Genomic DNA, 27,629 nt, shown 5'->3' with positions numbered 1-27,629 from the left:
TTACTAATAAAGATTGCTCAATATAGGATTATTAGAAGATCACTTTGTTGTACATAACAAAGGACAAAAAGCATAAAACAACACCACAAACATTTGTTACATCTTTAAATTATTTACCACATAAAAGATTAAAAATAATATTGTAATTGATTAGTTCGTAATTCCAATGTAAATACATTTTTCTGACTCAGAAGAACAGCAATAAACTATAAACTATAGGGTAAATCCCTATGTGTACTATATAGTGTGTCAATTACTTTAGAATATTGAATCTCTTCAATTTATTGAAACAAATGACATTCATTTAGCCTATAAACTTAACAATGACCATTTAAAAAGCAATAACAATCAAGAAAAATTTCTTGCAACAGTGTTGTTGTACTGAAACTGACTAAGTAGAGCAGACCATTTATAATCAACCTCAAATATTTGCTGTCGTGCTTTTATTTGAACTTCCACATGTTGATACTTGTCTTTCTTTACATTCTCCAACTCCATTTTATAGCCTACAGTTTCTTGAATGCATTTCTCCTTTTCCTCTTGAAGATATTCTATTTCTTTCTCCAATTGAATGATCTTTTCCTTTAAAGCAGCTTCCCTCTGTTGAGCTTCATCCAAAAAACTTTTTGCATTGGAAATTTTGGAAGAGAGAGTAACGGCCGCCTCGTCGTGATGAGCTTCAATCGCAGCAAATTTGTCTATGGTAATAAAGGCTTGCTTGAAGGAGCATATGATGGTTGGGAATTCTGTGTGCATAGTCTCTATTATAGCTCGGAGTTCGTCTGATAGAGCTATATCTTTTAAGGAAAGGTGGGACAAGAAGTTGAGAGCCGTTAGAAGGCGAAGGCTGTTAGTCTCTGAGCTAGCTATGTCCTTCAGAGGTATGCTTAAAGAGTCTTCCAGGTCAGAAAGAGCCTTTGCAACTAAGTTATCAGTTGTTATAACTTCATAAACAAAAGGTGTGGTTATTTGGCCTTCATCATCTTCTTCCACATGTTTGAGATCATTGGCCACCATGTCTCCTCCTATGCTTATAGGATGGCCATTGTTTTCTTCATTAATGTAAGTCTCAGTTTGGCTGAAGCTGATTTCATACTGGGAAGAATAAAAATAGAAAAGGCATTATCAGTTAGCCACATCAGTTTTCTGGATAGAAAAGTAAGTTAAAATATGAATGTGATGACCAATGCGATAGTAACAAGTTCATGAAAGTTATAGTACTTCAGTTTCTTGATTCTATTTCTGTTCCGAATAATAAATCAGAAACAAGGAAGCACTATTTTGTTGGAGAGGTCACTTGTATACACGAAAGAAACTTACTCGAGGATGTGGACTACATTGAGAGGTAGGTAGTGGGCTTGAATGTGAGCTATCAGATTCAGAATGAATTGACGAAGGTACTATCTCTGTATTCTTTAATGCTGTTCCGTCTTCAGTAACCCTCTGCACAAGAGTAAACGATTTATAAGTTGTAACTTTGCAGTATACTTACCTTTCCATATTCAAAATATACTGCATATCAGTGGGATGCCATTTTAAAAAGAATGTGTAATGGTTGGTCCTGAGGATAAGTTTCTCCTTTTTGAAGAGAGTTTCTGTTACAGTTTTCTCAAATATAGAACCCCCTTTGGTCTAATATGTTAGGCTTCGTAAAAGAGGAAAAATTAAAATAATACCGTACCTCGGTCGAGTTTGGTGAAGAAATGGGCGACAGTTTCTGCTCATGTGATTGTAATTCTTGTATCTCCTGGTTTTTGTTCTTTGATGTCAGGAACTCATGACCATTTGTTATTGTACAACCTATGTCGTGCAAGTGCGGACGGAGATAGAAACCAATTTCGCTGTCTAAAATAACAGATTTTACCGAGTTATAAACTTTGAGAAGACAAAAGCAAAAAATAGCCCAACAAAATAGAATTACAATGACGTATGAAATGGTCAGAATTTAACATACTCATCGATCTCATTTTATGAGTAGTTTTAAGTAATATACATCTTAAAAAGTCATGAAATATGCTATGTAATATAGAGGGAGTAGTACATAGCGGCGTACCACAATCATAGATTTGTAGCATGTCCTCCATAGTAGTCGTTGAAGTTAGTGAGAATTTCGGGCAATTGTGCACCAAAAGACTGGTCAGAGTCTGAAACTCAACAATCCCTTGACATATATTATTGAGGTTTGGCAGTTGTATTAACATTACCTGTTTCAGTTTTGGAAGCAACACTTCCACTCTCCCTTCTCTCACACCAGGATTAACTTTGAAAACATGAACTAGACTAGAATCTTGATTGAGGGTTAGATATTCCAGTTGTGGAAACTCGTGGGATGTAGGGATATAAAACAAATGCTTCAACTTATTGCAGTGTGTGACAAGAAGAAACTTTAGCTGTGGGAAGCACACTAAAGGATTTGGGACATTTTCATTTTCTTCTTCGTCTTCAATGATTTGCTCCAATTCCTCACACTGTTCTACCAATAGGATCTTCAACAGAGGTAGGACTCTCAAAACAGCAATGGAGAATATAGATTTTAGTTTTGGACAATTGCAAATGTGTATTTTGTGAAGATGTTGAAGGCTCACAAAATGTTTGGCACCCATCCATATGTACATTAGCTCTGGCAAATTGACCAATTTAAGGTCTTCTAACCAGGACATTACTTGTTGTCCATTCTCATTAGGGAATCCCTTCATTTGAAAAATGCCTTCAATTTCGGATCCGTTCTCTACAGTAACAGATATCAACTTCCTCTCAATACTCATGCTTGTTTCTCCTTCATCCTGTAAAAGCATACTTACCATTAGGTCTAATAGGAATGTTAACAATTTTTGGTAGACATGTTGGAACAGTATAAAACAGAATATATCGATTCTATTTTGTGTTTGATGCATACAGAGAAACAAATGTATGTAATAAGAAAGACAATGAGGGAGAAAGAGAGTTGTACTGTTTTAGAACTAAGATCTGAATCAGCTATCCAATTATTCATTGATAGACCAACATCATTCATTACAAGAATTTGCAAAGATGAGCATGTTGCATGGTAGTTTTCTGGACAAATGGCGTTCATATTTGGTATATTGTAGAGTGCAACTTTTTCTAAAACAGGAAGCTCAATTTGGAACCTGCTTGGATATTGATGGGAGGAATGACCAAATACATATCTCAACTCAGGAGTGTCTGTGATTTCTATAGCTTCCAATTTCACCAGTCCTCTTGCAAATGTAACAGGCAATATACATTTCAGCAAATGACATCTCATAATACTAATCTTTTTCAAACTTTGGAACATTGACTTATAACTCTGAAAGTCGTGATGATCATCCTCAACTATTTCGCCCCTTCTATTTTTCTGAGCCCTTCCATATGTTACCAGTTGCTTTAAACCATGGCAATCTTGTATCGTCAATTCTTCCAATGAAGACAAGGTTTTAGCAGTGGATGCTGTGAACAACGAACCCAGCATGGGACACGATATTAGTGTAAACCTTATAAGGCCGGGGAGACCAAATAATCCTGAAAAGTAGTTGCATAGGAGCAACATCACGTCCTTGTATATTAGAGATGATCTATGATTAATAGTGCATCTACTATATATGTTCATTAAGCAAAATTTTGAAACTATTGGAATAAGGAGAATTACTTCAATTATTTAAGCATATATGTCATTTCTTTCTTATCCATTTTTTTTTAAACTATTGATACTTCATTGAGCATCAACTTAACATAAGAGTTACAGAGAGTAAGTGGATGTCTGTGTACCTAAGGGAGTTGCGGTGCCAATATCATCAACGATTCGATCTAGCTGATTGCAGTTTTCTATCTTTAGCGCTTTCAATTGAGGGAGCCCTCCTGCCATACAGGATGAGAAGATACATTTTAATCTTCTACATCCACATATCTCCATTTGTTGAAGATTTTGGAATTGGAGGTTTGTTGATTCTACATCACTCCTACAGAGATACCTGAGCTGAGGTAGATTATCCAAATACAACATTTCCAAGCATGACGTCGGTGGATCTTTTTCTCCATCAGTGGATAATCCTACTAGCTGAAAGATACCTTCTAATTCACAGTTATTGACTCGAACTTCTTTTATATTTTGCACAGTTTGATTTGAAGCTTCATTGATTATCGGATCGTTGTGTAAAGCCATGCAAGTATTGATAGACACCATGAAAAACTCTCCACAGTTTTGCAAATTGAATTGAAGCAAGTTTGGCCACATTAGATAACAATCTTCCGGACAAATGCTATTGATATTCGGCAACATAACAAGAGTAAGCTCTTCCAATGCCAAAAGCTCGATTATCTTGAGTTCATTTTGATTCTGACCATCTTTGTGTGTGCTCAGGCCAAATACATATTTCAACATAATATTACATACAATTTCCAAACACTCCAAATGTACAAGGCCTTGAGCTAAAGTGATTGGGATTATGTATTCCAGCACATCACACTCTCTAACATGAAGCTTTTTCAATTTTGGAAACAACAGTAGTCTGTGATCGTATGCACTAACTATCTCCTCTCTATCATCATCGATTAGTATGTGCTTAAGTGCAGGGCAAGATAATACTTGTAACTTCTCCAGTTGTGCCAGATTTTGAGCAACTGCAAGTGTGAAGAGACATGTTAGCTTTGGACAATGACTTATATATAGGTCTTCTAAATTCCCAAAATGACCACCAAGAGGCATTCGACCATTGTATAAAGCTTTAAAATGCTCCATATGCTCAATTCTTAGCCAATGCAACTTGCAGAAGAGAGTTCCTACCTCCATCAGACAAATGTCAACCAAACACTCTATCCCATTAGAATCGCGTATCAAAAGCTCAGTTATATGGTTCATATTTTGAAATATGTCGGGGATAATATTTTTATCACCTCCCTCGATACCTGCTATACACAAGACCTCTGCCTTTTCGGCCAAATCCTTGATTGTGCCATTAGATGTATTCAAATAACTGAGAAACAAAGTTCTGTGACGATTGAGAAACTCTTCTTGGAAACCGGAAAACATGCTTCCTAATTGTATTTGATACCTCTGTAACGCTTGGCGGACACTAAACTTTTCTAAGAATTCAACTTCCCATTTTGATCTATGGTCAGCAAAGTACAGTTCTTCAAGCTGCGTGTGTCTCCCAATCACTTCAAACGGATTCATTTTCATATCACATTCTGACAAATCCAACAATCTCAAGTTTGTCAATTGTGTAACCACATCAGGTAATTCAAGGAATGAACAATCACACAATGTAAGACTTTCAAGTTTCTTCATATCTCCCACAAATGAGATGTCAACTAAATCCCATTTACTCAAAAGCATGCAACGGAGATTTGTCAATGATTTTAATGACATAGTCGACAATGGCCTTCTCTCCCGACCCTTGTTGTAAAGAAACAAAACTCTGAGCATTCTCATTCCTTTGAAAAATTCATCTGATACTTGTGTATCTGTGTGAATGTGTAGAAAGTCGAGATTGGAACAATCCAAATTAATTGGAAATTTATCACACCACAGATATCTTAATGGAGTGTGTTCCAAAGTCATAATATCCTTTTCCGAGGCACACTTAATCTTATTCTCTGCAATCCAATGGGCTACATTGCGAACTAAGTCATGCATTTTAACACATTTTCCTTCATCAACATTTAGCAACAAACAAGAACTTATAAGCTTATTTTTAGCCGCACTCACTTCATCCCTAGCCCCTTCATATGAGCGAACTTCTCCAACTATGCCTAGCCCTATTGCAGACCTAGTTAAAAACTCCACAGGAATCTCACAATCTTCAGGAAACACAGAACACAACAAGAAAAGTGACTTGGCCTCTTCATTGTCCAAATTATCATAGCTTAACTGCAAGCACTTGTATGGGTTTTGCAAACCTTTTTCAATATTAACAGGCTTCGAACTTCTCAATCTATCCAATGTGACCTTCCATTCCACCTCAGCCTTGCCTTTCAAGCTGCTAGCCACGGCTACTGTGGCAACAGGCAAGCCTTTACATTCATTTGAGATTTCTTTAGCCAAATTCTTTATAGTATTCCAAGTTCCTTCGGTTATGAGTGATTGCTTTTGGAAAAGATCCCACGTTTCATCGTTGGTTAGTGTTGATAGGGGAATTTTTTTCTGGCAATCCGTCAAAGTACAAACTGCTTCAGATCTACTGGTAATGAGAACCTTGCAACCTTTATGATGTTCACCGGAAGGAATCCCAATGGCATCAAAATCTAACATTTGCCACACATCATCTAGAATCACAAGCACCTTATCTTCCTGTGTTAACCTCATGCATAAGCGTTGTGATCTGTCCATTTCGTCTTTTTCTTGGAATTCAAATTCAAGAGAGCCTGCAATTTTTTCTTGGATCCTTTCCACTTCCACAGTACTAGACACAGGCACAAAAAGCACTTGATCAAAAAGATGACCACATCTCTTGCCTACTTCCATTGCAAGCATTGTTTTGCCACAACCCCCCATCCCATATAATCCAATCATAGTAACTTCATCATCTTCAAAAGCACACGTAAGTTCCTCATAAGCAGGTTTTCTACTATCAAACTCCCAGCATTTTTCCGAAGAAAAAAAGCCTGCTGAAAGTGAAACAGGCCATTCAATCTGTATATATTGTCTCCCTTCTTCAATGCACAATTTAAGCTCCTTTTTTTTCTTTGATAACTTCCTGCCTACACGGTATCGCCAAATCCAATTTGGACAGTACCCAAGACAAGACTTCTTTTCCATTTTTGCCATTTGTAGTAATTGATCAACATTGCCTATGACAACGTTAGCATCCTTCAGCCACTTCTCAACAATCTCAGCTGTCTTTCTAGTTTGCTTCTTGGCTCGTGTAACACGTTCTTGGACACTATCTCTTGTTACAGCCAAGTTACCTTCTTCTTTTGAAACATCTTGAACAAAATTGTTGAAGCAGCAGGGATAACTTAATTCACCTAATAAACCGCACGCCAAATCTCTTGAAAGGGATGACGCAAATCCAAAGAGGTAGTCCATTAGTTTAGTGTGGCTAATTCCTTGTTCCTTGGCCTGAACAAAAGAGAGACAAACATGTCATAATTATTAATTAGAAATGCTACTGCAGAAAAGAGAGACAAACATAATAGAAAGAAAAATATAATTTATGGTGTTTATGCTTTTTCATCCTTGGGTAAAAAAGTGTTTCTTAATCAAATTAATGAAAAATCATTTTAGCAGGGATACATTCAAACTTAATATTTCTTTGACTATCGTTTATGCTTTTCTCAAAAGCCTCTAGAGAAAAATCTCCAAATTATTTATCTCAAAATAACTTTTATTTTAATCTATAACAAAGGGCCCATATGAATCAAATAATTGTAAACAAACTAGAAGTATATTACAACTTTAATTGAAGATATATAAAAAAGGAAAGAATCATTCAAAATAGAAAATTTTGCAAAAGCAAACCAAACAAAAAGCTAATTTGCAACTCAGAACATGGTAACTTAGAAACATCAATGATAACAAAAAAAAAGGTGTTATAATAACCTTGTTTTGTGAACTTCAGATCAAGCTTGGTACTTTTTTGAAGGGTGCTTCAATTTCTTCAACTCTCAAACTGGATTATTACAATTAAGACATAAATAAAATAAACAAAGACTTTGACAAGTATCCCACATACTAACATGTTGACCGGTGAGCATTGACCCTTTGTTTAAATTAACAAGTCTTCTATAGTGTGAGTTGAATTAATTAATTTTGTAAAGTTAATTCTGCTTATATTTAGTAACCCGCTCGGCCACCGCTGTTGCACGTTTAAGACCCTTTTTACCGTGATTTTGAGAAGCTAGAATGTGTAGCTTCTGGCACAAAGTGAAATTCCCCGTGATTTTCAAGTTTCCCAAATACACACTCAGACTAGACATGATTTGGAGGTAAATAATTCATATTTGATTAAATTTATGTAAAACTGAACTAATCAAATAATTTGAGCTTAAAAATCTATTTGAGAATCAATAAATCTTAGTTCATCATACAATTACAAATGCCAATATGGTTAAATTAGAATCCATTCTAAAAACAAAATCAACTTGACACAGAACAAAACATGTCATGATTATTTTTATACCTGTACCTTAACAAACAATTTTAACTCCTTTGAAAGTAGAACCTACCATAAACAGTTAAACACAGAGTGCAGTTTTTGCAAACTTACCAATATTTTTAACCATTGGATCAACATTATTCTCACGATCATATTATGACCACTTCCATCCCTAGTCATCCACCGCCGTCATCTCTTTTAGATGCGGCAGCCATTATCGCCGGCGGAGACTTTGGAATCTTGAGGATCAGGAGGATGATTTTTCATAATAATGTTGCTGTAATGGTTCTCTTCTTCCCACCATGTGACGACGGAATCTCTTCTCGTTAGGAATGGTTTTCTCTCCATCTTCCTCTCGGAAAAACTTTACTTGGCATAAGCTATCTGTTTTAATCTCTGTTGCATACGAGGTGTTCGAGAAAATACCAGAGTGAAAGACGAAGCAGAGTTAGAGGAAGAGGAAAAAATTGTAACAAGTGATGTTTAAAGATGAATCATTTCTATAAGGTTGACACTTGACACTGTAAATTTGAGTGCAATAAACGAAAGATGAATATCTTAACTATGAGAATGTTTTGAAATCAACGAGTAATAAACGGCTTTTTCCATTACTTCTGCTTTTAGATTCCCATTGTTGTTCCATATGTCATATAGTATCTACATTTATAAAGTTAACTTTAAATTCTCAAAATAATTTTGTTGTTCGGTCTTTTTTTTTTTAATCGGTGAAATATTGCGAATTCGAACTTGCATTCTTATATTTGATAAAATGTCGCAAATTCGAACTTGCATTCTTATATTTGACATCTCTGCACAATTATAAATAAATATTTATGTTTATTTTAATACACCGTGTGCAATTTATAGCGTGAGGGAACTTGTAAAATTCGCTTACAATGTGTGCAATTTTCTTAAGCACAAAAAGTGTATATCTATTTTAATATATTTAGTGAGTTGATGTTGAACATAATTGTCAACCAAGATACAAAGTGTTTGAGTTGATGTTGAACATAATTGTCAAACAAGATACAAAGTGTTTATGTTATCATAATAGATCAATTTTGCCTTTGAAATAGGACAATATAGTCTTATAAACAAACTTCTACTCTTGTATGAATGAGACACTCCATTAGCTACTTCAAAGTGTTCAACTTATGCGCCAAACATAGATTATGTATGTTGCCTTTTCGTGGCCTAACTAGAAGTAGACTTTCACGTGTCTGAACATCTAACATATTCTACGTCAATATCAGAGATGATATTTGTGTGTCGGCAAATCTTAACTGAACTCACAAATATTAATGTTCTTAGATTAGATTCTATCACCCAAGTTCAAACCTATAACCCTAATTGTGTGTATGAGATTTTCACTTTGCCTAATGATAGAAAAAACAAGTGGAAAATAAACTCGTCTCACCTAAAATACAGTCTCACCTAAAATACAAAATCCGTTAAAATATCACAAACTTATTATGTATGTCTTTAAAATACATTGATGAAAATGAAAAATGAAAGGGTGTTTATTTAATGAGGAATTAAGAAGATTAAGGTTTATTTAAAAATTAGAGGTTGGTGTTTATGCCTTTTTAACTAGCTTATGGAAGATGAGTATAATATAATATCTTGTTTATAGGGATAAAATAAGGAAATTTCTTTACCCACCTCCTAACCTTCTTAGTCACCTCTGGTGAATTTACCAAAATACTCCTTGTTTCGGAAGTTCATTTCCGAAAACGTACTTTTATTGAAAAAAAGTTTTCGGAAATGTATCTCCGAAAACATGTTTTTTTAATGAAAAACATTGATTTCGGAGATGCATCTCCGAAATAAAGTTGTTTTTCAGAAAATTGGTGTATTCGGAAGTTCATCTCCGAATTCACCCCCCTTGGAGGAATTCGGAAATGTACTTCCGAAATAAGGTCTGGACAGAAGAAAAATAACAAACAAGAACGATTCGCTTTATTTAATTGGATGAAGATTACATCGATCACATTACATAAGATTAAAGTTACATATTGTTAAACACGGGTAGGTGAGGATGAGTCAACATTTTAATAACGTCGTCCCCCGATTTTTGAAGTTTCGCGTCCAACTCGATCGGACCCTGAAGAAAATCGGTCGAAAGTTGTCCACAAAACCGCTAAATCTTCGTCGTTCTTGATCTCAAAAGGTGTGAACTCAATGTCTCCCTCGTCGTTAAGCGATGGCGAGCGGTACTCGAGCTTGACAACCTTTCGATTTTCGGGATATTGCAATAGCGTGTTGAGCAACGTTATCAACTCCGCAAATGGCGTGTCGCGCGAGAAGCGAAATTGGAACGGCATCGGGTAGCCGGTGGTGAAGTAGACGAATGCTAGGTGGGGGTAGGTTTGTGTCATTTGTGTTTTCTGGTGTGAAGAGGATGAAGAAGAGTGTGTTGTATTTATAGACTTATTGGAGCAATGATGGCCCAACAAACCTTATCCTACTCAGTGGTCTTTTCGGAAATGAACTTCCGAAAATTGGAGGCAGACAAGTATATTTCGGAAGTTCATTTCCGAATTATGCAGAAACAGAGGTAAATTTTGCATTTTGTTGATTGCTTAGTGTTTTGTGTAAAAAATACAAAAGGAATTCAAAATAGACATAAATTAGACAATGATGACATAAAACATACTTATATTATATATGTATTGAATCGGTCCGATTTTACATGATAAACAACAATACATACAAAAATGGTCATTACAAACAAAAAATGATCCGGAACAAACTAAATTCACCGAACCAATCGGTGGATCCTAAATCCAAAATAGGTATGTTCTTCGACTGCTCTCTATTTTGCTCGCGCTCTTGGCTCATCATTTCTTCAAACTCCGCCATTCTTGAAACAAAAGGATCCGGCCAAGTCTCCGCCTCATTTGAATGATGTGCCGTCCATTAACAAGAAGTAGCCGGTATAGGACACCCCGGTTTCAAAAACACTTGGATGAAGTGCCGCAATCTTAGATACCCGATGCATATGATGCGGTTCGACGCGTCCAATGGCGGTCAACTATGAAGTGGAAAGAAAGTCTCACTTAGTCCAAACCTCGTCAAATCGACACACACCCGATCATATGCACTTGCTATTAGATGACCCATATCGGGGAATGACATCCACTTCGAAACCGGAGCGATACCGATAAGTGATGGAACAAGTGAATCATGTAGTTTCGCAAACTTTTCTATATTTTCATATAGTCGGCCGTAGATGTCCCGATACGAAGTCAACTCCGCAAGAAGTTCCCGTTGAACTAAAGTGTGATTATTTTCCCCTTTACCGAGAAAACTCGCAACGACCCGATATCCACAATTGTCGTCGCCTCCAACATCAACTATGTTATCGATATATTTGGGCCTAATAGTTTCAAAAGTTGTTGCATTTCCGACCGAGGGCCCATTTTCAAAACTTTGAGATTGTGTCGTTCATTGTAAACTTGCTTGATATTTGAAACGTTATCCAGTTTTTTCCGTTTCAAATCGGCAATTAAGTTGCAAGGCGCCACTTTATGTAACACCCCAAATTCTACCCAAAAATATCATGCGAGAAATCAGAGTATTTTAAAAACTATCAACAAGCATTTGGGATATCACATTTACTTCCTATAAACAACTCATAAACAGATACATAGCACTTTAATCTCAGAGAAGCACAAAACAACTTATAACAGCTCTTAGACAAACCAACTTCATTTTAATATGCAGCGGAATCATAACATTCGAATTTATAAACAAATCATCTTATTTAATCGGAAACAACTTCAAACATCATAGTACTTCTCATTATCCAATTTGGAACTCAACAACTAAAACATGAACAACATAGAAACAACAATATAGACAACCCCCGAGTGCTACGTATCAGAGCGACACACCAACCAGATACGATGAATCTACAAACTTCCACAGTTATACTTGAGTACCTGCCCATTTCCCATGGTAGGGGAAACATCAGCAGAAGGGGTGAGATATCAAACATTATAAAGGAAAGTATGATAATACATATAGCAAAGATAAAATCATACACAATTCACCACTTCTCAATATAAGCAATTTGCATCACAACAATAATGTTAACTATCAACTATAACAATGTATTCAAGTTTACAAGTATGTCATTCAAGCACATAATAACATATACTTCATAATCACAACGTAAATTAATACAACTATCAACAATGGCAAAACATGGTTCATATATTCCACATATATACATATATCATTAATACATATATATATATATATATATATATATATTTGCATTCGCATCATATACGTTTCATTTACATATATCACCAAAATCATGTATCAAACATCACCAAATTTAATTATCACATCTCATGCACACATAACAATCACCTAATCACATAATTACATATATTCAAACATCACATAACTCCAATGTAACTCAATGCAAGACATGTGACTCTATGCATGTGGTACCCAATATGGACCCAAAGTTCCACCGCTTCCGATTCATATAGAATCTAGCCACGCTTCAGATCCGGACAAGACCAAAGCCACCAAATGTAAACATATAGTTTACCGCTTTCCGATTCACTCTAGAATCCAAGCCACGCTTGTGTTTCAAAGCAATTCCACCTATGTTTCAAGGCACACTATGATATGAATGTATGTACAATCTCACAAATATATGCAATTAAGATCATCTCTACCATCTTAACTTTCCACATATCACAATAATTCAACTCTATGAATTATCCACCAATTGTACACAACATTCACAACACACACACATCATTCACATATGAGAGGCCAATTAATCAATTACGATTCACACAATCCAATTAACACTAGTAATCATACTATCTCATGTTAATTCTCATTTTTGTCAATTATACATGAACACACATTTTCAACATCAAGCAATTAGTCATTAGAATTAATGCTAACCAACTAACCATAAAGAATCAATATCAAAACAACATCATTGGCATGACAATATATATTTCTCAACATACATATTCAAGCCAAAACACAATTACAAACAATTTCTCAAAATACCGTAATTTACCGATAAACCGAATAATTGGTCCAAGTCCAAGTATATTCCAATCACATAGACTTATTGGAATCAATTCAACTAATAATTTAACTATCCAATTAATAATTAAACTATATTAATTTCAATTCAACTATTATATTTCTATTCCATTATTTTCCAATTCTATAACAAAACCCATTATTTCACTATCAATGGTTTACTCACAACAAACATAACAATCTAATACACATAGATTATCAATTGCACACAACTTATCACATTTATATCATCACATTCCAACAAATCATCAAATACCCAAAATTGCAACATAGAAGAACATGGATATTAAAGTATAGAATTAAACCCACTATAACATACTATCATACAACCCTTTAGCATGAAAGAACCCCACCCTTACCTTGGCAAATATGAACTCTTTCACCATAGCTCTAAGCTTTTCTCCAAAATAAATCCTTCAAACATAATTTGGAGACACACCTAAAAACCAGTTCGGAAATCAGCTTATCAGACGAACTTAAAATCCTTAAAATCAAAATCGCTCCGGTCAGAACTTACCTCTATGAGTCAGGAACGTTGTGTCAAAACCACGCGACGATCCAACGGTTGGATTGAGAGATACATCTGTTTTGCTAAGGTGACTCAATGCTGAAACTTGCTGCGAAAATGAGGTTTCTTCTAGCTTTTCTCTTCCACCATTGTTCTCTTCCCTTTTGCCTCTTTTCTCTTCTTCCTATTTTTTCCCCCAAATGAAAATAGTAACCTCTAAAACCCTAACCTTCTCTTACTATCTCACTTATGTCAATTGGGCTTGACCCACCAATCCATCCATTATGTTTCTATCACTTAGGCCCATTTAGTTATATCTCTCTAATAACTCAATTGAGTCAAATACAAACACTCACATAATTAAATACTTAAATAATTATTATATCACATAATAACTAAATAAATAAGTAATTACTAAAAACACCAAATAATATAATTACTAATATAATTAATAAAAATATTAATAAAAATCGGGATGTTACAACTTTCCCCCACTTAGAATATTTTCGTCCTCGAAAATACAATCGACACAACCATTTCATCACCAAAACTATACTTACTCTCTCCAGACTCCCACGAACACAAAGGCATTCCACACCTTCGACCATACAAAGCTTCAAAATACAAGCTCTCAAAAGATCCTTAAGCTACTGAATCGTCTTCTCCGTTTGACCATCAGCTTGCGGATGATAAACAGAACTCAAACACAACTTAATAATCAAAGTACTCTATAAAACTTTCCAAAATCTAGAAGCAAACTTCGGATCTCTATCAGAAACAACACTCGACGGAATACCATGCCAACTCACATTCTTTTCAAAATACAACTTTGCAAGTCTCTCCATCGGATAATTCCTGCTTATCGGAATAGAGTGAGCAAAATTCGTCAATCCATCTACAATGACCCAAATTGCCTCACAATTAATCGATGTCCTCGAAAAACCCAAAACAAAATTCATAGAAATGCTATCCCACTTCCACTTAAGAATGGACAACGATTGCATCAAACCAGACGGTTTCTGATGTTCAATCTTTGACTTCTGACAAGTCAAACACGAATGCACAAATTCCGCAATATCCTTCTTCATATCGCGCCACCAAAATAACTTTCTCAAGTCTTGATACATCTTAGTAGCACCAGGATAATTACTCAACCACTTTGATGCCCTTCATCCCAAAAATTCTCTTTTTCAAATCCGAAACATATGGAATACAAATTCAATCACGACATCTCATGACACCGTTCTCATTAATCCGAAAATTATCACCTTATCCTCGATCAATCAATGTCATCTTGTCAACCAATTTCAAATCTGATTTCTGACCTTCTCTAATCTCATCAAGAATACCACAAGTAAGCTTCAACATACCAAACTCAAATCTCAAAATTATTCCAACAATTCCAATTCTTGAATCATCAACATAGACATATGCAATTATTTCCTACTCAATTCATTTGCTACAAAGCTCGCTTTTCCCGGATGGTTATTCAAACCAAAATCATAGTCCTTCAAGAATTACAACCATATTCTTTTCCTCATTATCAACTCATTCTGATCAAACAACTACTTCAAACTCTTGTGTTCACTATATACCTCGAATCTCGATCCAAACAAGTAGTGCCTTCAAAGTTTCAAAACAAAAACAACGGCGGCCAACTCTAAATCTTGCGTCAGATAATTCCTCTCATGAATCTTAAGTTGCCTTGAAGCATAAGCTACAACTTGTCCTTTTTGCTTCAACACAAAGCCTTGCAAAACCTTCCTTCTTCTTAACCAACAAAAACAGATGCACCTCTAGACGACACACTCGAACGAATCAACCTCTCCTCAAACAAATCTTCAAGTTAACTCTTCAACTCTTTCAACATCATAAGCAGACATCCTATATGGAGCCCTCGATACAAGACTAGTTCCAGAAACTAAATCGATCGAAAACTCAACTTTTCTTTCTGACGGTAAATCACTTACATCTTCAGGAAACACTTATGCAAATGCGCCAACTATCGATAATCCCCCAATCGTTATTTCCTCATGAACATCCAAAGTTACAAAGGACCTAAACAACATCGCACCATCTTGCACAGACTTATTCACTTCCAATATTATCAAGATGGTAAGACAAGTCTATCTCATTCCAATACGATTCCGTCTACTATCAACAAGAGATTAAGGGTGATCAGTTCCTCAATTTGTCAATAGATAGCCGACAACCATAATGGTAGCGTAAACCATCGTTACTTAACTGCAATAGAATCCTTTACGTCACCAAAAATACCATACTTCATTAACTCCCAAAATCATCTGAACATGCTAACACACACCTTGTGATAACATTAGAACATAATTCCTTTACACCACTATCAACACTTTTTATTCTTGGAATCATACTCGTCCCTTCACATTTCTAACTCCGACTTGAACGTTCCAACAACTTCGACAACTTTTCCAATCTCTTGCCAAGGATCCCTTGACAAGGTCTACCGTGATCCGTCGCTTAATCATTATTCTTAAGTCAACATCCTACGCAACGGTTACTTAAATTGATAACTTCACAGTCCACTAATAATGCTGAATATGGCAACTTCCGAAATTCCATCTTATAACAATTATCCTTATTCCAAGATGATCCGACTTGTTAAACAAACAAAATCTTAAATCCATGTTACCTTCGAATTCGGAACCAACAAACTTCTACATTGATTGTTCTGTCTCCTTAAGCAATATATTACACCAATAACTTACAACTGAAACATATCCGAGAAGCACAGCTTCTCCCCTACTTCGCTTAAACTAACCCTGCAACAAAACGAACAAGTACCAACAGTGTTTCACACACATGTCGCGTACTAAGGAATAAAACACTGACAGCATTCAACTATCACACAACTCAACTGACTCGACAACTTGGCCGGACGGACCGACCTGCTCTGATACCACTAATGTAACACCCCAAATTCTACCCAAAAATATCATGCGAGAAATCAGAGTATTTTAAAAACTATCAACAAGCATTTGGGATATCACATTTACTTCCTATAAACAACTCATAAACAGATACATAGCACTTTAATCTCAGAGAAGCACAAAACAACTTATAACAGCTCTTAGACAAACCAACTTCATTTTAATATGCAGCGGAATCATAACATTCGAATTTATAAACAAATCATCTTATTTAATCGGAAACAACTTCAAACATCATAGTACTTCTCATTATCCAATTTGGAACTCAACAACTAAAACATGAACAACATAGAAACAACAATATAGACAACCCCCGAGTGCTACGTATCAGAGCGACACACCAACCAGATACGATGAATCTACAAACTTCCACAGTTATACTTGAGTACCTGCCCATTTCCCATGGTAGGGGAAACATCAGCAGAAGGGGTGAGATATCAAACATTATAAAGGAAAGTATGATAATACATATAGCAAAGATAAAATCATACACAATTCACCACTTCTCAATATAAGCAATTTGCATCACAACAATAATGTTAACTATCAACTATAACAATGTATTCAAGTTTACAAGTATGTCATTCAAGCACATAATAACATATACTTCATAATCACAACGTAAATTAATACAACTATCAACAATGGCAAAACATGGTTCATATATTCCACATATATACATATATCATTAATACATATATATATATATATATATATATATATATATATATTTGCATTCGCATCATATACGTTTCATTTACATATATCACCAAAATCATGTATCAAACATCACCAAATTTAATTATCACATCTCATGCACACATAACAATCACCTAATCACATAATTACATATATTCAAACATCACATAACTCCAATGTAACTCAATGCAAGACATGTGACTCTATGCATGTGGTACCCAATATGGACCCAAAGTTCCACCGCTTCCGATTCATATAGAATCTAGCCACGCTTCAGATCCGGACAAGACCAAAGCCACCAAATGTAAACATATAGTTTACCGCTTTCCGATTCACTCTAGAATCCAAGCCACGCTTGTGTTTCAAAGCAATTCCACCTATGTTTCAAGGCACACTATGATATGAATGTATGTACAATCTCACAAATATATGCAATTAAGATCATCTCTACCATCTTAACTTTCCACATATCACAATAATTCAACTCTATGAATTATCCACCAATTGTACACAACATTCACAACACACACACATCATTCACATATGAGAGGCCAATTAATCAATTACGATTCACACAATCCAATTAACACTAGTAATCATACTATCTCATGTTAATTCTCATTTTTGTCAATTATACATGAACACACATTTTCAACATCAAGCAATTAGTCATTAGAATTAATGCTAACCAACTAACCATAAAGAATCAATATCAAAACAACATCATTGGCATGACAATATATATTTCTCAACATACATATTCAAGCCAAAACACAATTACAAACAATTTCTCAAAATACCGTAATTTACCGATAAACCGAATAATTGGTCCAAGTCCAAGTATATTCCAATCACATAGACTTATTGGAATCAATTCAACTAATAATTTAACTATCCAATTAATAATTAAACTATATTAATTTCAATTCAACTATTATATTTCTATTCCATTATTTTCCAATTCTATAACAAAACCCATTATTTCACTATCAATGGTTTACTCACAACAAACATAGCAATCTAATACACATAGATTATCAATTGCACACAACTTATCACATTTATATCATCACATTCCAACAAATCATCAAATACCCAAAATTGCAACATAGAAGAACATGGATATCAAAGTATAGAATTAAACCCACTATAACATACTATCATACAACCCTTTAGCATGAAAGAACCCCACCCTTACCTTGGCAAATATGAACTCTTTCACCATAGCTCTAAGCTTTTCTCCAAAATAAATCCTTCAAACATAATTTGGAGACACACCTAAAAACCAGTTCGGAAATCAGCTTATCAGACGAACTTAAAATCCTTAAAATCAAAATCGCTCCGGTCAGAACTTACCTCTATGAGTCAGGAACGTTGTGTCAAAACCACGCGACGATCCAACGGTTGGATTGAGAGATACATCTGTTTTGCTAAGGTGACTCAATGCTGAAACTTGCTGCGAAAATGAGGTTTCTTCTAGCTTTTCTCTTCCACCATTGTTCTCTTCCCTTTTGCCTCTTTTCTCTTCTTCCTATTTTTTCCCCCAAATGAAAATAGTAACCTCTAAAACCCTAACCTTCTCTTACTATCTCACTTATGTCAATTGGGCTTGACCCACCAATCCATCCATTATGTTTCTATCACTTAGGCCCATTTAGTTATATCTCTCTAATAACTCAATTGAGTCAAATACAAACACTCACATAATTAAATACTTAAATAATTATTATATCACATAATAACTAAATAAATAAGTAATTACTAAAAACACCAAATAATATAATTACTAATATAATTAATAAAAATATTAATAAAAATCGGGATGTTACACTTTAACTATCGATAAATCCGAAATCACAATCTTCTCTTCACGGGACAAACGACATGCCATTGGATGCCCGTGTAACTTGGCATCCAAGGCATGATTATTGTAACAACCCGTTTTTTTTTTTAGTATTTATTTTATTATAATATTTTATACTCTTTGGTGTGTTAATTAATTATTTAATCGTAATGAGATTTAATTATTAATTTAATTAATTAAACTTGAGTGCATTTGTGTTTAATAGAATTAATTAAGTTATTAGATAGTTAGATTAATTGGGCCTATTTATTGGAGTGATAAGCAATTAGGGGGTGTTATTAATTTTAAAAGCCCAATATAATAAATAAAGATAGTAAGAGAGGAAATAAGGGGTAGAAGCATCATTTTCATTTTCTGGTTTCAAGAATAGAAGTGGAGGAGAGGAACAAGAAGAGGAAAGCTAGGGTTTTGGAGGAGAAATCAAAAGGTAAGGGGGAGAATCCCTAATCATTGTGGGCTAGTATAATGGGGTGATTGATAGATTAATATAGTTACATTTGTTCTTAGTGAATCTTATAAAATATGTGTTTAATCTCTATTAGCATACTGGAATCGGTAGAGAAATTGGGATTTTAAATCAAAATTAATACTGGAAATGAACACTCCTATGTTCACATACTCATGAAAACGAAATGAAAAATGAGGTATAGGCCACCGAATGACATCACCACATGGTGATGATGACCGACGGAATTTGTCTGCAGGCGATATACAAGCATCATGCTGGGAATGTGCTGTGTTCCAACTTTTCTTGTTTCCTTTCATTCATGATTTGGTTGTTGATGTTTTTCTTTCTCTTGGCCAATTAGAAACGTGGGCCATATTGCCCTTTACTAAATGAACATGCTGCTGATGCTAATAATTGGTCCAAGTGAAAACGAGTCACCAATGCATTTGTGTGATGGAACATACCACTTGTAATACTTTCCTCCACTGTAGCGCTTTGGCTTTGTTAGGAACAAGTATATGAGCTACATACTGTAGCGATATCATGGTAGGTGTTGCTATGGCCATTGATCCAAATAAAAATTGTGAACAACCATCACACTTCATTAATGGGCATATATGATAAATATATATTTAGATTAATTGGTAAATAGGCATGTTTGAATGGAATTAACTTCTATGTAAGATAATATGTTCATAATAAGGATAGTAATTGGATTGTATTTCTATTATGATCTTAAAATTGAAATTTAGAAATAGCTAGATGATAAAATTACTAATGTCTTGTTGGTTTAATATGAAAGTGGGTAAATCATATAAAATTGACAAATTGTGAGTTAGCATATGATAGTGTTAATTACTAGTGTTAATTGGAATAGTGGATTGGAATTGTGTGTTGACTATTATATGTGAATAATGCTTATGTGATGAGAATGTGGTGTACAATATTGTGGATAATTCATAGAGTGGATTATTGTGATATGCTAAATATTAAGATGGTAGAGATGATCTTAATTGCATATATTTGTTAACATTGTACATACATTCATATCATGGTGTGCCTTTAAACAAAGGTGGTTTGCTTTGAAACAAAAGCGAGGCTTAGATTCTAGAGTGAATCGGAAGCGGTAGACTATATGTTTACATTTTGGTGGGCTTTGGTCTTGTCCGGATCGGAAGCGTGGCTTGGATTCTAGATATTGAATCGGAAAGCAGTGAAACCTTGGGTTCACAATTCGGTACCACATGCATAGCGTCACATATCATGCATTGAGTCACATTAACATTATGCGATAATTGAGTATGTGAAGTTGATGTAGTTGTTATATGTGTATGAGTTTGATGATTGAAAAACGAGTGAAGTTTGAATACATATTTGATTAAATGTGTGAATATGTGATAATTATGATTGTGTACTTAATTGAGAATATAATAATAGAATTGAAATATCATACTATTTAAGCTTATTGTATACTCGATAACATGTGAAATATGTGTTGATTACTATTACCTACATGGTTATACATAGTATGATTAATTACTTGAAGTGTTGATTTAACCATTGTATTCCGTTATACTTTCTTCATAATGGTTCGTATTCTCACCCTTCTGTTTTAATGTTGCCCTCGTTTGGCGACATGTAGGTTCTGGAGTTTAGTAGCCGCGTGTGATCTAGCCGGAGGTTCTTCCTTGGTTATTGGAGGCTAGGTAGTGAGTCGATGCTCTGGTCATGTAATACTGGGTAGACTAGGTGTATTGAACTCATGTTATATTGCTTATGTATTATGCTATGACTTATGAACTTATTTGTTGGTTACTCGTCATTTTGAGAGGCTTTTAAGCCAAACTTTTGATTATGTCTTATGTCGAATTGAAACCATTAATCGATGTATGATCATGGTATGGGACATGAATCGTTATGAATCACATGAGTATCATATTTTCCGCTGTGAATGCATATCTAGGTTAAATTGTGATTTTATATTGAGTGTTATTAAAATGACCAGGTGTAGCGTGTTGTGTAAATAAATGCTGTCAATTTATTTTTTAAAAGGTTTTTAGTTCTTCTAAAAGCATCGATGTGACGCCCTTTTGAATTATATGCATACTATTCTCTGATTATATGTTAAATATTTTGGGGTATAAAAAGGGGTGTTACAATTATGAACTCCACAAATGACGCTTAAACGCCACAAATCATGAACCCTCCGAGTAGCACGCAACTTAAACGGACACCCGCACTTGCTCGATCCCGTGTCTTCGTGTTTTAGCACCCGGTTTGATTGTACATAACTCCCACCCCGTTTGCAATTCAAAACAACGAAAGCTTTCTGCCTACTATTTCCATTGTCGGACCATAAAATAACAATTCCAAATCCAAGTTTACTAGCTTCGTTCCGAACCCAATCAAGCAATTGTTCACGACTACCGAAGCTCTGATCATTTGTAAATTGTTTTCGTACATCAACCACATTGATCATAGATTTAACGTCGATAACCGGATCGTTATTAACGTTGACAACTTCCGGAACTACTACGTGATCGTCTTGCACAATGTTGTCCGGATGCACTATACCTAACATATGCAAAAATTAGCAAAATTGGCCAAAACTGTTTTTTTTAACTGCCAGGGCTTATTTCGGAAGTTCATTTCCGAAATTTGTTAGGTATCATATTTCGAAAATGAACTTCCGAACCATCGCAGGTTTCAACAGAATTTTGTTGAATCAATGTAGAGAAATAGGGGATGAAATGAGAGATGTTTACCTAAAATTGTAGCTTTCTATGCTCCCTTTAACGTGATCAACGGTTTGAAACTTGATTTCAGGACGAAAAATGGATGGAGATTGATTGAGTTTTGGAGAGGGTTTGGAGAAGTTTTGGAGAAAAAATGATGAAATAGTGAAGGAGGGAAAATTGTATATGAAGATATGTTTTCGGAAATGAACTTCCGAAATATTCACGGTTTTGAATTTTTTGCAATTCGGAAATGCATCTCCGAAAACACCACTTTTTTGGTGTTTTCGGAGATGCATTTCCGAATTACAAAAAAAATCCAAAAAAAAAAAACTTCGGAGATGCATCTCCGAAGCAGGGGCAGTTGGGGGATTTCGCTGGAGGTGACTCCCATAGGGAGGTGGGTAAAGAAAAAACCTAAAATAAGAGCAAGTTTAAATATATACATATTCTATGATAAAAAATATTATTTTTATAAAAATTAAAATAATATTTGTTGTATTGAAAAAGTATTACTTCCCCTTCTCAAGAGTCAAGAACCAACCGACTGAACATAGTTGTGTTACTCCTTGGAGAGAAAAAGTAAGAAAACAGTTAAACAAATAAAATGAACCCTCTAATTTGGCACAAAGTCGCTGCGGTTTCAGGTGAATCCCTCAACTGATCTGTATCAATGTCTTTTTCTTCTTCTGTAAAAGTAATTGAATGAGAAATTGAATGAAACAGGTGTAGCAGCACTTGGATTGGGCACTTATGGTGCGCATGCTTTCAAGCCCCAAAACCCTTCTTACAAAGATGTACGTTCCTCCTGCGTTTTCCTTTTCCCCCAATTGTGTTTTTGTTTTTTTCTATTTCATGATTAAAGCTTCAGTTTTTATTTTTGTTTAATTGGAAATTTTGAATGTATCTCTGAAGGTTTGGCATACAGCATCACTTTACCATTTGGTTCATACTGCCGCATTAGTTTCAGCTCCAATTACAAAAAATCCCAATCTTGTAAGTTCCTTTTTTTTTTTAATTTTTTGCTTCTCTTCCCTTTTAAATGCTGTTAGACTATAATTACAATGTATTTGTTTGATTTCGCTTTTGGGGGAGGCATAATTGATTATAGAGATGTAGAATTGGTTTTGACATATTTGAATGTTTTCTAGAAGAATTGATTTTAACATAAAGCTAAATTTTTGAGTTTTTGTCTCTCCAATTTATTTGTTCTAACTCAATTATACATTAAACTCTATCATAAATCACTTTACATTTCAACGAATTGTACGTTAAGTACCGTGGCACAGTAGAAAAAAGCACGGTGATGAGAAGCTTAGTTCTATATTTTCATGGTGAAAATGTCTCAGTGTATGTTTGGTTTAGCTTTTAGACGAGACAAAAGCAATTTTAGAGGTATAGGATTGATTTTGGAATGATTTTGAGGTGTTTGGTTCTTCTAGAGTAGAATTGATTCTACTTCCAGAATAGATTTTACTTGAAGCTAGAATTTATAGCTTTTGAGTTTAAATGTGATTTTTACATTGAAATTTACTCTACAACTCATTTCTACATAAATTTATCAAAACATAAATCATTTTACTTTCAACTCACTTTTAGCGAGAATCAATTCATTCAAAACGAATTTTTTTCACCGCAGAACCATGCATATGCTCGGGATGCGAAAAATGGTTTGCAAGCATAGTTCTAAACACATTCTTAATTTTATTCGGAATCAATTTTACAAAATCAAATTTTCATAATTTATCACCGTAGAACCATACAAATGCTAAGTATATGGTGATTGTGAAATGATAATCATCAATTTGTTTTTTCTCTCATCATTTTCTTTATGCAGTTTGGAGGGCTTCTAACTGCTGGAATCTTGGCTTTCTCTGGGACGTAAGTTCTCTTAAAATTCACTTCCAGCTTTTTGTGATGCTCATTTAAAATTTAAGTAGTTGTTTTTCAAGTTGCTTTATTTATCTATTTATACTTTTTTTGAGGGTAAGGGGGTGTGAGATATCAATAGTGGGCACAAGGATTTGAGAGACATATAAAGTTTAATATTTAAGCTATTATTCATGTGAAAAAGGGCGACATCATGTATCTATGCTTAGGAGTTATTTGTGTTGATGATAGTGCTAGATATAATTTCTCTTAACCCCTTACTGAATTAAGGTTTTCCAGGTCCGATTTATTTATTTTTAGATTGAAATCAGTAACTTCAGAGTCAGGGTATCAATCAAGGGGAAGTTAACCATTTTATTTATAGGACTGCTGCTGGATAGTAGTTATTTTTAGAGCGATGCTCATGTGATATGGTTAAAAATGATGAGAGTGAGACATGTCCATTTTCTCAAGTTATTACCACTCTTCACGTGTCAATATCTTGTCTGTGTTTGCACCGGTGCTTCATAACTTAGTCTTCACAGAAGTTGGGGTCTCCACATTAGGTAGAAAGACAATGTGAACGTGGTTTAAGACTCATCTGCTTTTAAGGGGGCAACAACCTATTTGACCATCCATCCTCAAAAACTCTGCTGTTTGGCATCATTGTAGGATATTTCTGATGCTCTTTATTTCACTATCTGTGAGTTGACATCCTTTTGTTTTCTCGCTTTTGCTATTGTTGCATACCCTTTGTCCAATGTATAAGTCAAGCCTATAACAATACCTTGGACCCGTGCTATCTGATTGTTGCGAATAAATATTTGTGAAAATAGAATTTGATTAATCTGCGTTCATCTTTGACGATAACTGTTGAACTTTTAGGTGTTATACGGTTGCATTTCTTGAAGACAGAAAATACTCAACCTTGGCTCCATTTGGCGGCTTTGCATTTATAGCAGCCTGGGGAAGCTTGTTTTTCTGATGACTTCATCGTTTTAGATTGTGCTCCTACAACATCTATCCAATGTTTATTAATAAGAAATTATACTATCAATGTATTTGACAGTTGATTAACCTGCATACCTTATATTTGTAAGTATTTTTGTATTTATCTTGCCAATGGTTCATGATCTTGAAGTCTTTGTATCTACCTATATATTTCACATTTGGTAACATGACTTGTACGCAGTTATCTTTCATTGGATGATGTTCTTGAAATATTTGAAGTTTTCTCTTAATGGTGAGTCATGTGTGTGCACTATTAGTATAAGATTGATTTATAGACTAGCAGTTTACATCCATTTAGCACATATCAATTGAACTACTCCACCCACCCTACTTATATCAATTTAGCTATATAGCATAAGTATAAAATAAAATTTACCTCACCATCACCAACCACACATGAGCTTTTTTACTTAGTGTAGCTCATAGCAAAAATAAAATTTTCTCCCAATAAAAAATTACAATTAGGCCCTAACACTAGAGCAAACTACCTCACATATATAAAAATTTCATTCTCAAAAGCGCAAAAATGTGAGAGAATAAAAGAGAGAGATAAGAGTGAGAATAATATCTCAAATAGATCAGCCGACGATTGTTACATGTGGACTCCTCACGATAAGAATCTTCCAAAAATTATTACATGCGACAATTGTTATGATTCATGCCAATATCTTCCATACCACTTTTGTGTTAAGGAAATGAATACTGCTTATCACATTCACAATTGAGTAACCATTCGAATAAGTACCAATCTTCCATAACATTTTTGTGTTGAGGAAATGAATATTGCTGATCACATTCAAAAATCGAGTAACCCTTCGAATATGTACCAAGGTCACTCATTATATCAAGGGTTTAATATATAAATCCCCTTGTAATGTTAGCGAGTTTCCATTTTAGACCCTGGTAATATTTTTTTTAATCGTCCCCTCAAGTTTTGTATATTCCCTCACTGGACTCCCCTATTGGCCAGATGTCATGGAATCTTTTGCCACACTTGCCACGAAAGCATTCTTAATACACACATGTATTTATTTTTTATTTAATGTTTGATTAGTGGGTATATTACACTTTTTTTCTCTCAAATACCCCCTTGCAACATTTAGGGCTTTCATCACTGAGAAAACAATGGCGAAGAAGAGTAAAAAAAACCGCTGTCAGAGCAATGTTTAGGAAGAAGCTCACGCGAAATCTCAAGTAGGTTCTATTTCTAATAAATGTTGTTAAAACGTGTTACAAAAACTGATGTTGGTTCAATATCAGGAATCAGAGCATTTCAATGTGATGTCCCACCATGGTGGGGAGTTCGTGAGGGTTGTTGACGAAGAAATCATCTACAGAGGAGGTGTTGATACAACCGTTACAGATATGCACGTAGCTAGCTGGGGATTGGATAGTATTGTAAAATTAGTTAGTAGGTTGGGGTATAACGAGTGTAGTTTTAGGGTTTGGGCAAAGGTATTAGAAATTCAAGAAGGGTTTATCTTGATTAGAAAGGACGATGATGCAGTAGATTTTGCCCTGTATTTTAGCTCACTGAATATCACATGAGATTTGTATGTGGAACACAGTAAGGGTATGGAATTTGATCGTAGTGATAGGGAACCAAGTTGTGTGAATGAGGAAAAGGAGTTGGATGCGTTGGAAGATGAAATTGTTGAGGGACTGGATGATAGCGAAGATGAGAGAGCAACCGGTCTTGCTGATGGTTTTGATGAAGAAATAGATGTTACTTTGCCTCTAAATGTAGATGACAGTCTTAGTGGGCTTTTAGTTTAGCCCAATAAGAGCATGGACGAGGATGACCAGTATCAAAGTGATGAATTGAATAGTGACGATCCAGATGACTCTTGTGATGAAGATAAGCCCAAGTGTGACAAGTATATGAAAGAGCACTTAAACAAAGACTTTAAGTTCAAGTGGGGCATGGAATTTAATTCCCTCAATAATTTTCGAGAGGCTATTAGGGAGTGGTCAGTGCTTGATGGGAGAGAGATAACTTTTGTAAAAAATGAGGCCCACAGGGTAAGGGTAATTTGTAAGTCCAAGTGTGGTTTTTTAGTCTTATGTTCCAAGGTGGGCCACCAACAGACTTTTGCTATTAAAACACTTGTAGACAAACATACACGTGCTAGGGTTTTGAACAACAAGTCTGCAAGTTCTAGGTGGGTGGCTAAGCATGTGGTAAAGAGGATGCAAACCTGTGAATCTATTAGAATTAGAGATATTATGCAAGATAGTAGGCAAAACTTTTCAGTTGATATAACTGTAGCAAGAGCATGGAGGGCCAAGTTAATTGCTAAGAGGATTATTGAAGGAGATGCTGATAATTAGTATGCCTCTATATGGAGGTA

General features: G+C 34.9%; 2 protein-coding genes and 2 long non-coding RNA genes across 5 annotated transcripts; 1 reads left to right on the top strand and 3 right to left on the bottom strand.

Moving 5' to 3' along the window:
• Positions 1 to 126: 126 nt before the first annotated feature.
• Positions 127 to 8,794, bottom strand: LOC131616021 (uncharacterized). 2 transcript variants are annotated; one of them, XM_058887237.1, is made up of 8 exons: positions 8,205 to 8,793; positions 7,538 to 7,607; positions 3,766 to 7,057; positions 2,951 to 3,519; positions 2,054 to 2,783; positions 1,682 to 1,845; positions 1,321 to 1,443; positions 127 to 1,095 (listed from the first exon to the last, which is right to left on the bottom strand). In XM_058887237.1, the coding sequence occupies exons 3-8, from the start codon at positions 7,022 to 7,024 to the stop codon at positions 349 to 351; spliced, it is 5,592 nt and encodes a 1,863-aa protein (XP_058743220.1). In that variant the 5' UTR covers positions 7,025 to 7,057; positions 7,538 to 7,607; positions 8,205 to 8,793; the 3' UTR covers positions 127 to 348. The 2 variants fall into 2 exon arrangements, with proteins under 2 accessions (XP_058743220.1, XP_058743219.1); XM_058887236.1 differs by lacking the exon at positions 7,538 to 7,607 and having other exon boundaries at positions 8,205 to 8,794.
• Positions 8,795 to 11,689: 2,895 nt separating this feature from the next.
• LOC131617908 (uncharacterized) lies at positions 11,690 to 13,952 on the bottom strand. The gene is made up of 3 exons (XR_009288703.1): positions 13,696 to 13,952; positions 13,538 to 13,617; positions 11,690 to 12,037 (listed from the first exon to the last, which is right to left on the bottom strand). It is a non-coding gene; the product is annotated as an uncharacterized LOC131617908 (long non-coding RNA).
• A 2,411-nt stretch (positions 13,953 to 16,363) lies between these two features.
• Positions 16,364 to 18,964, bottom strand: LOC131617906 (uncharacterized). The gene is made up of 3 exons (XR_009288702.1): positions 18,708 to 18,964; positions 18,550 to 18,629; positions 16,364 to 17,041 (listed from the first exon to the last, which is right to left on the bottom strand). It is a non-coding gene; the product is annotated as an uncharacterized LOC131617906 (long non-coding RNA).
• A 3,942-nt stretch (positions 18,965 to 22,906) lies between these two features.
• Positions 22,907 to 25,490, top strand: LOC131617905 (uncharacterized). The gene is made up of 5 exons (XM_058889172.1): positions 22,907 to 23,045; positions 23,125 to 23,195; positions 23,314 to 23,394; positions 24,236 to 24,279; positions 25,153 to 25,490. The coding sequence occupies exons 1-5, from the start codon at positions 23,006 to 23,008 to the stop codon at positions 25,250 to 25,252; spliced, it is 336 nt and encodes a 111-aa protein (XP_058745155.1). The 5' UTR covers positions 22,907 to 23,005; the 3' UTR covers positions 25,253 to 25,490.
• Positions 25,491 to 27,629: the final 2,139 nt, after the last annotated feature.

This window comes from Vicia villosa, linkage group LG7, assembly GCF_029867415.1.
Source record: "Vicia villosa cultivar HV-30 ecotype Madison, WI linkage group LG7, Vvil1.0, whole genome shotgun sequence".
NCBI lineage: Eukaryota > Viridiplantae > Streptophyta > Magnoliopsida > Fabales > Fabaceae > Vicia > Vicia villosa.
Note: the sequence above shows the minus strand (reverse complement) of the source record. Positions and strands in the feature narration are given on the sequence as shown.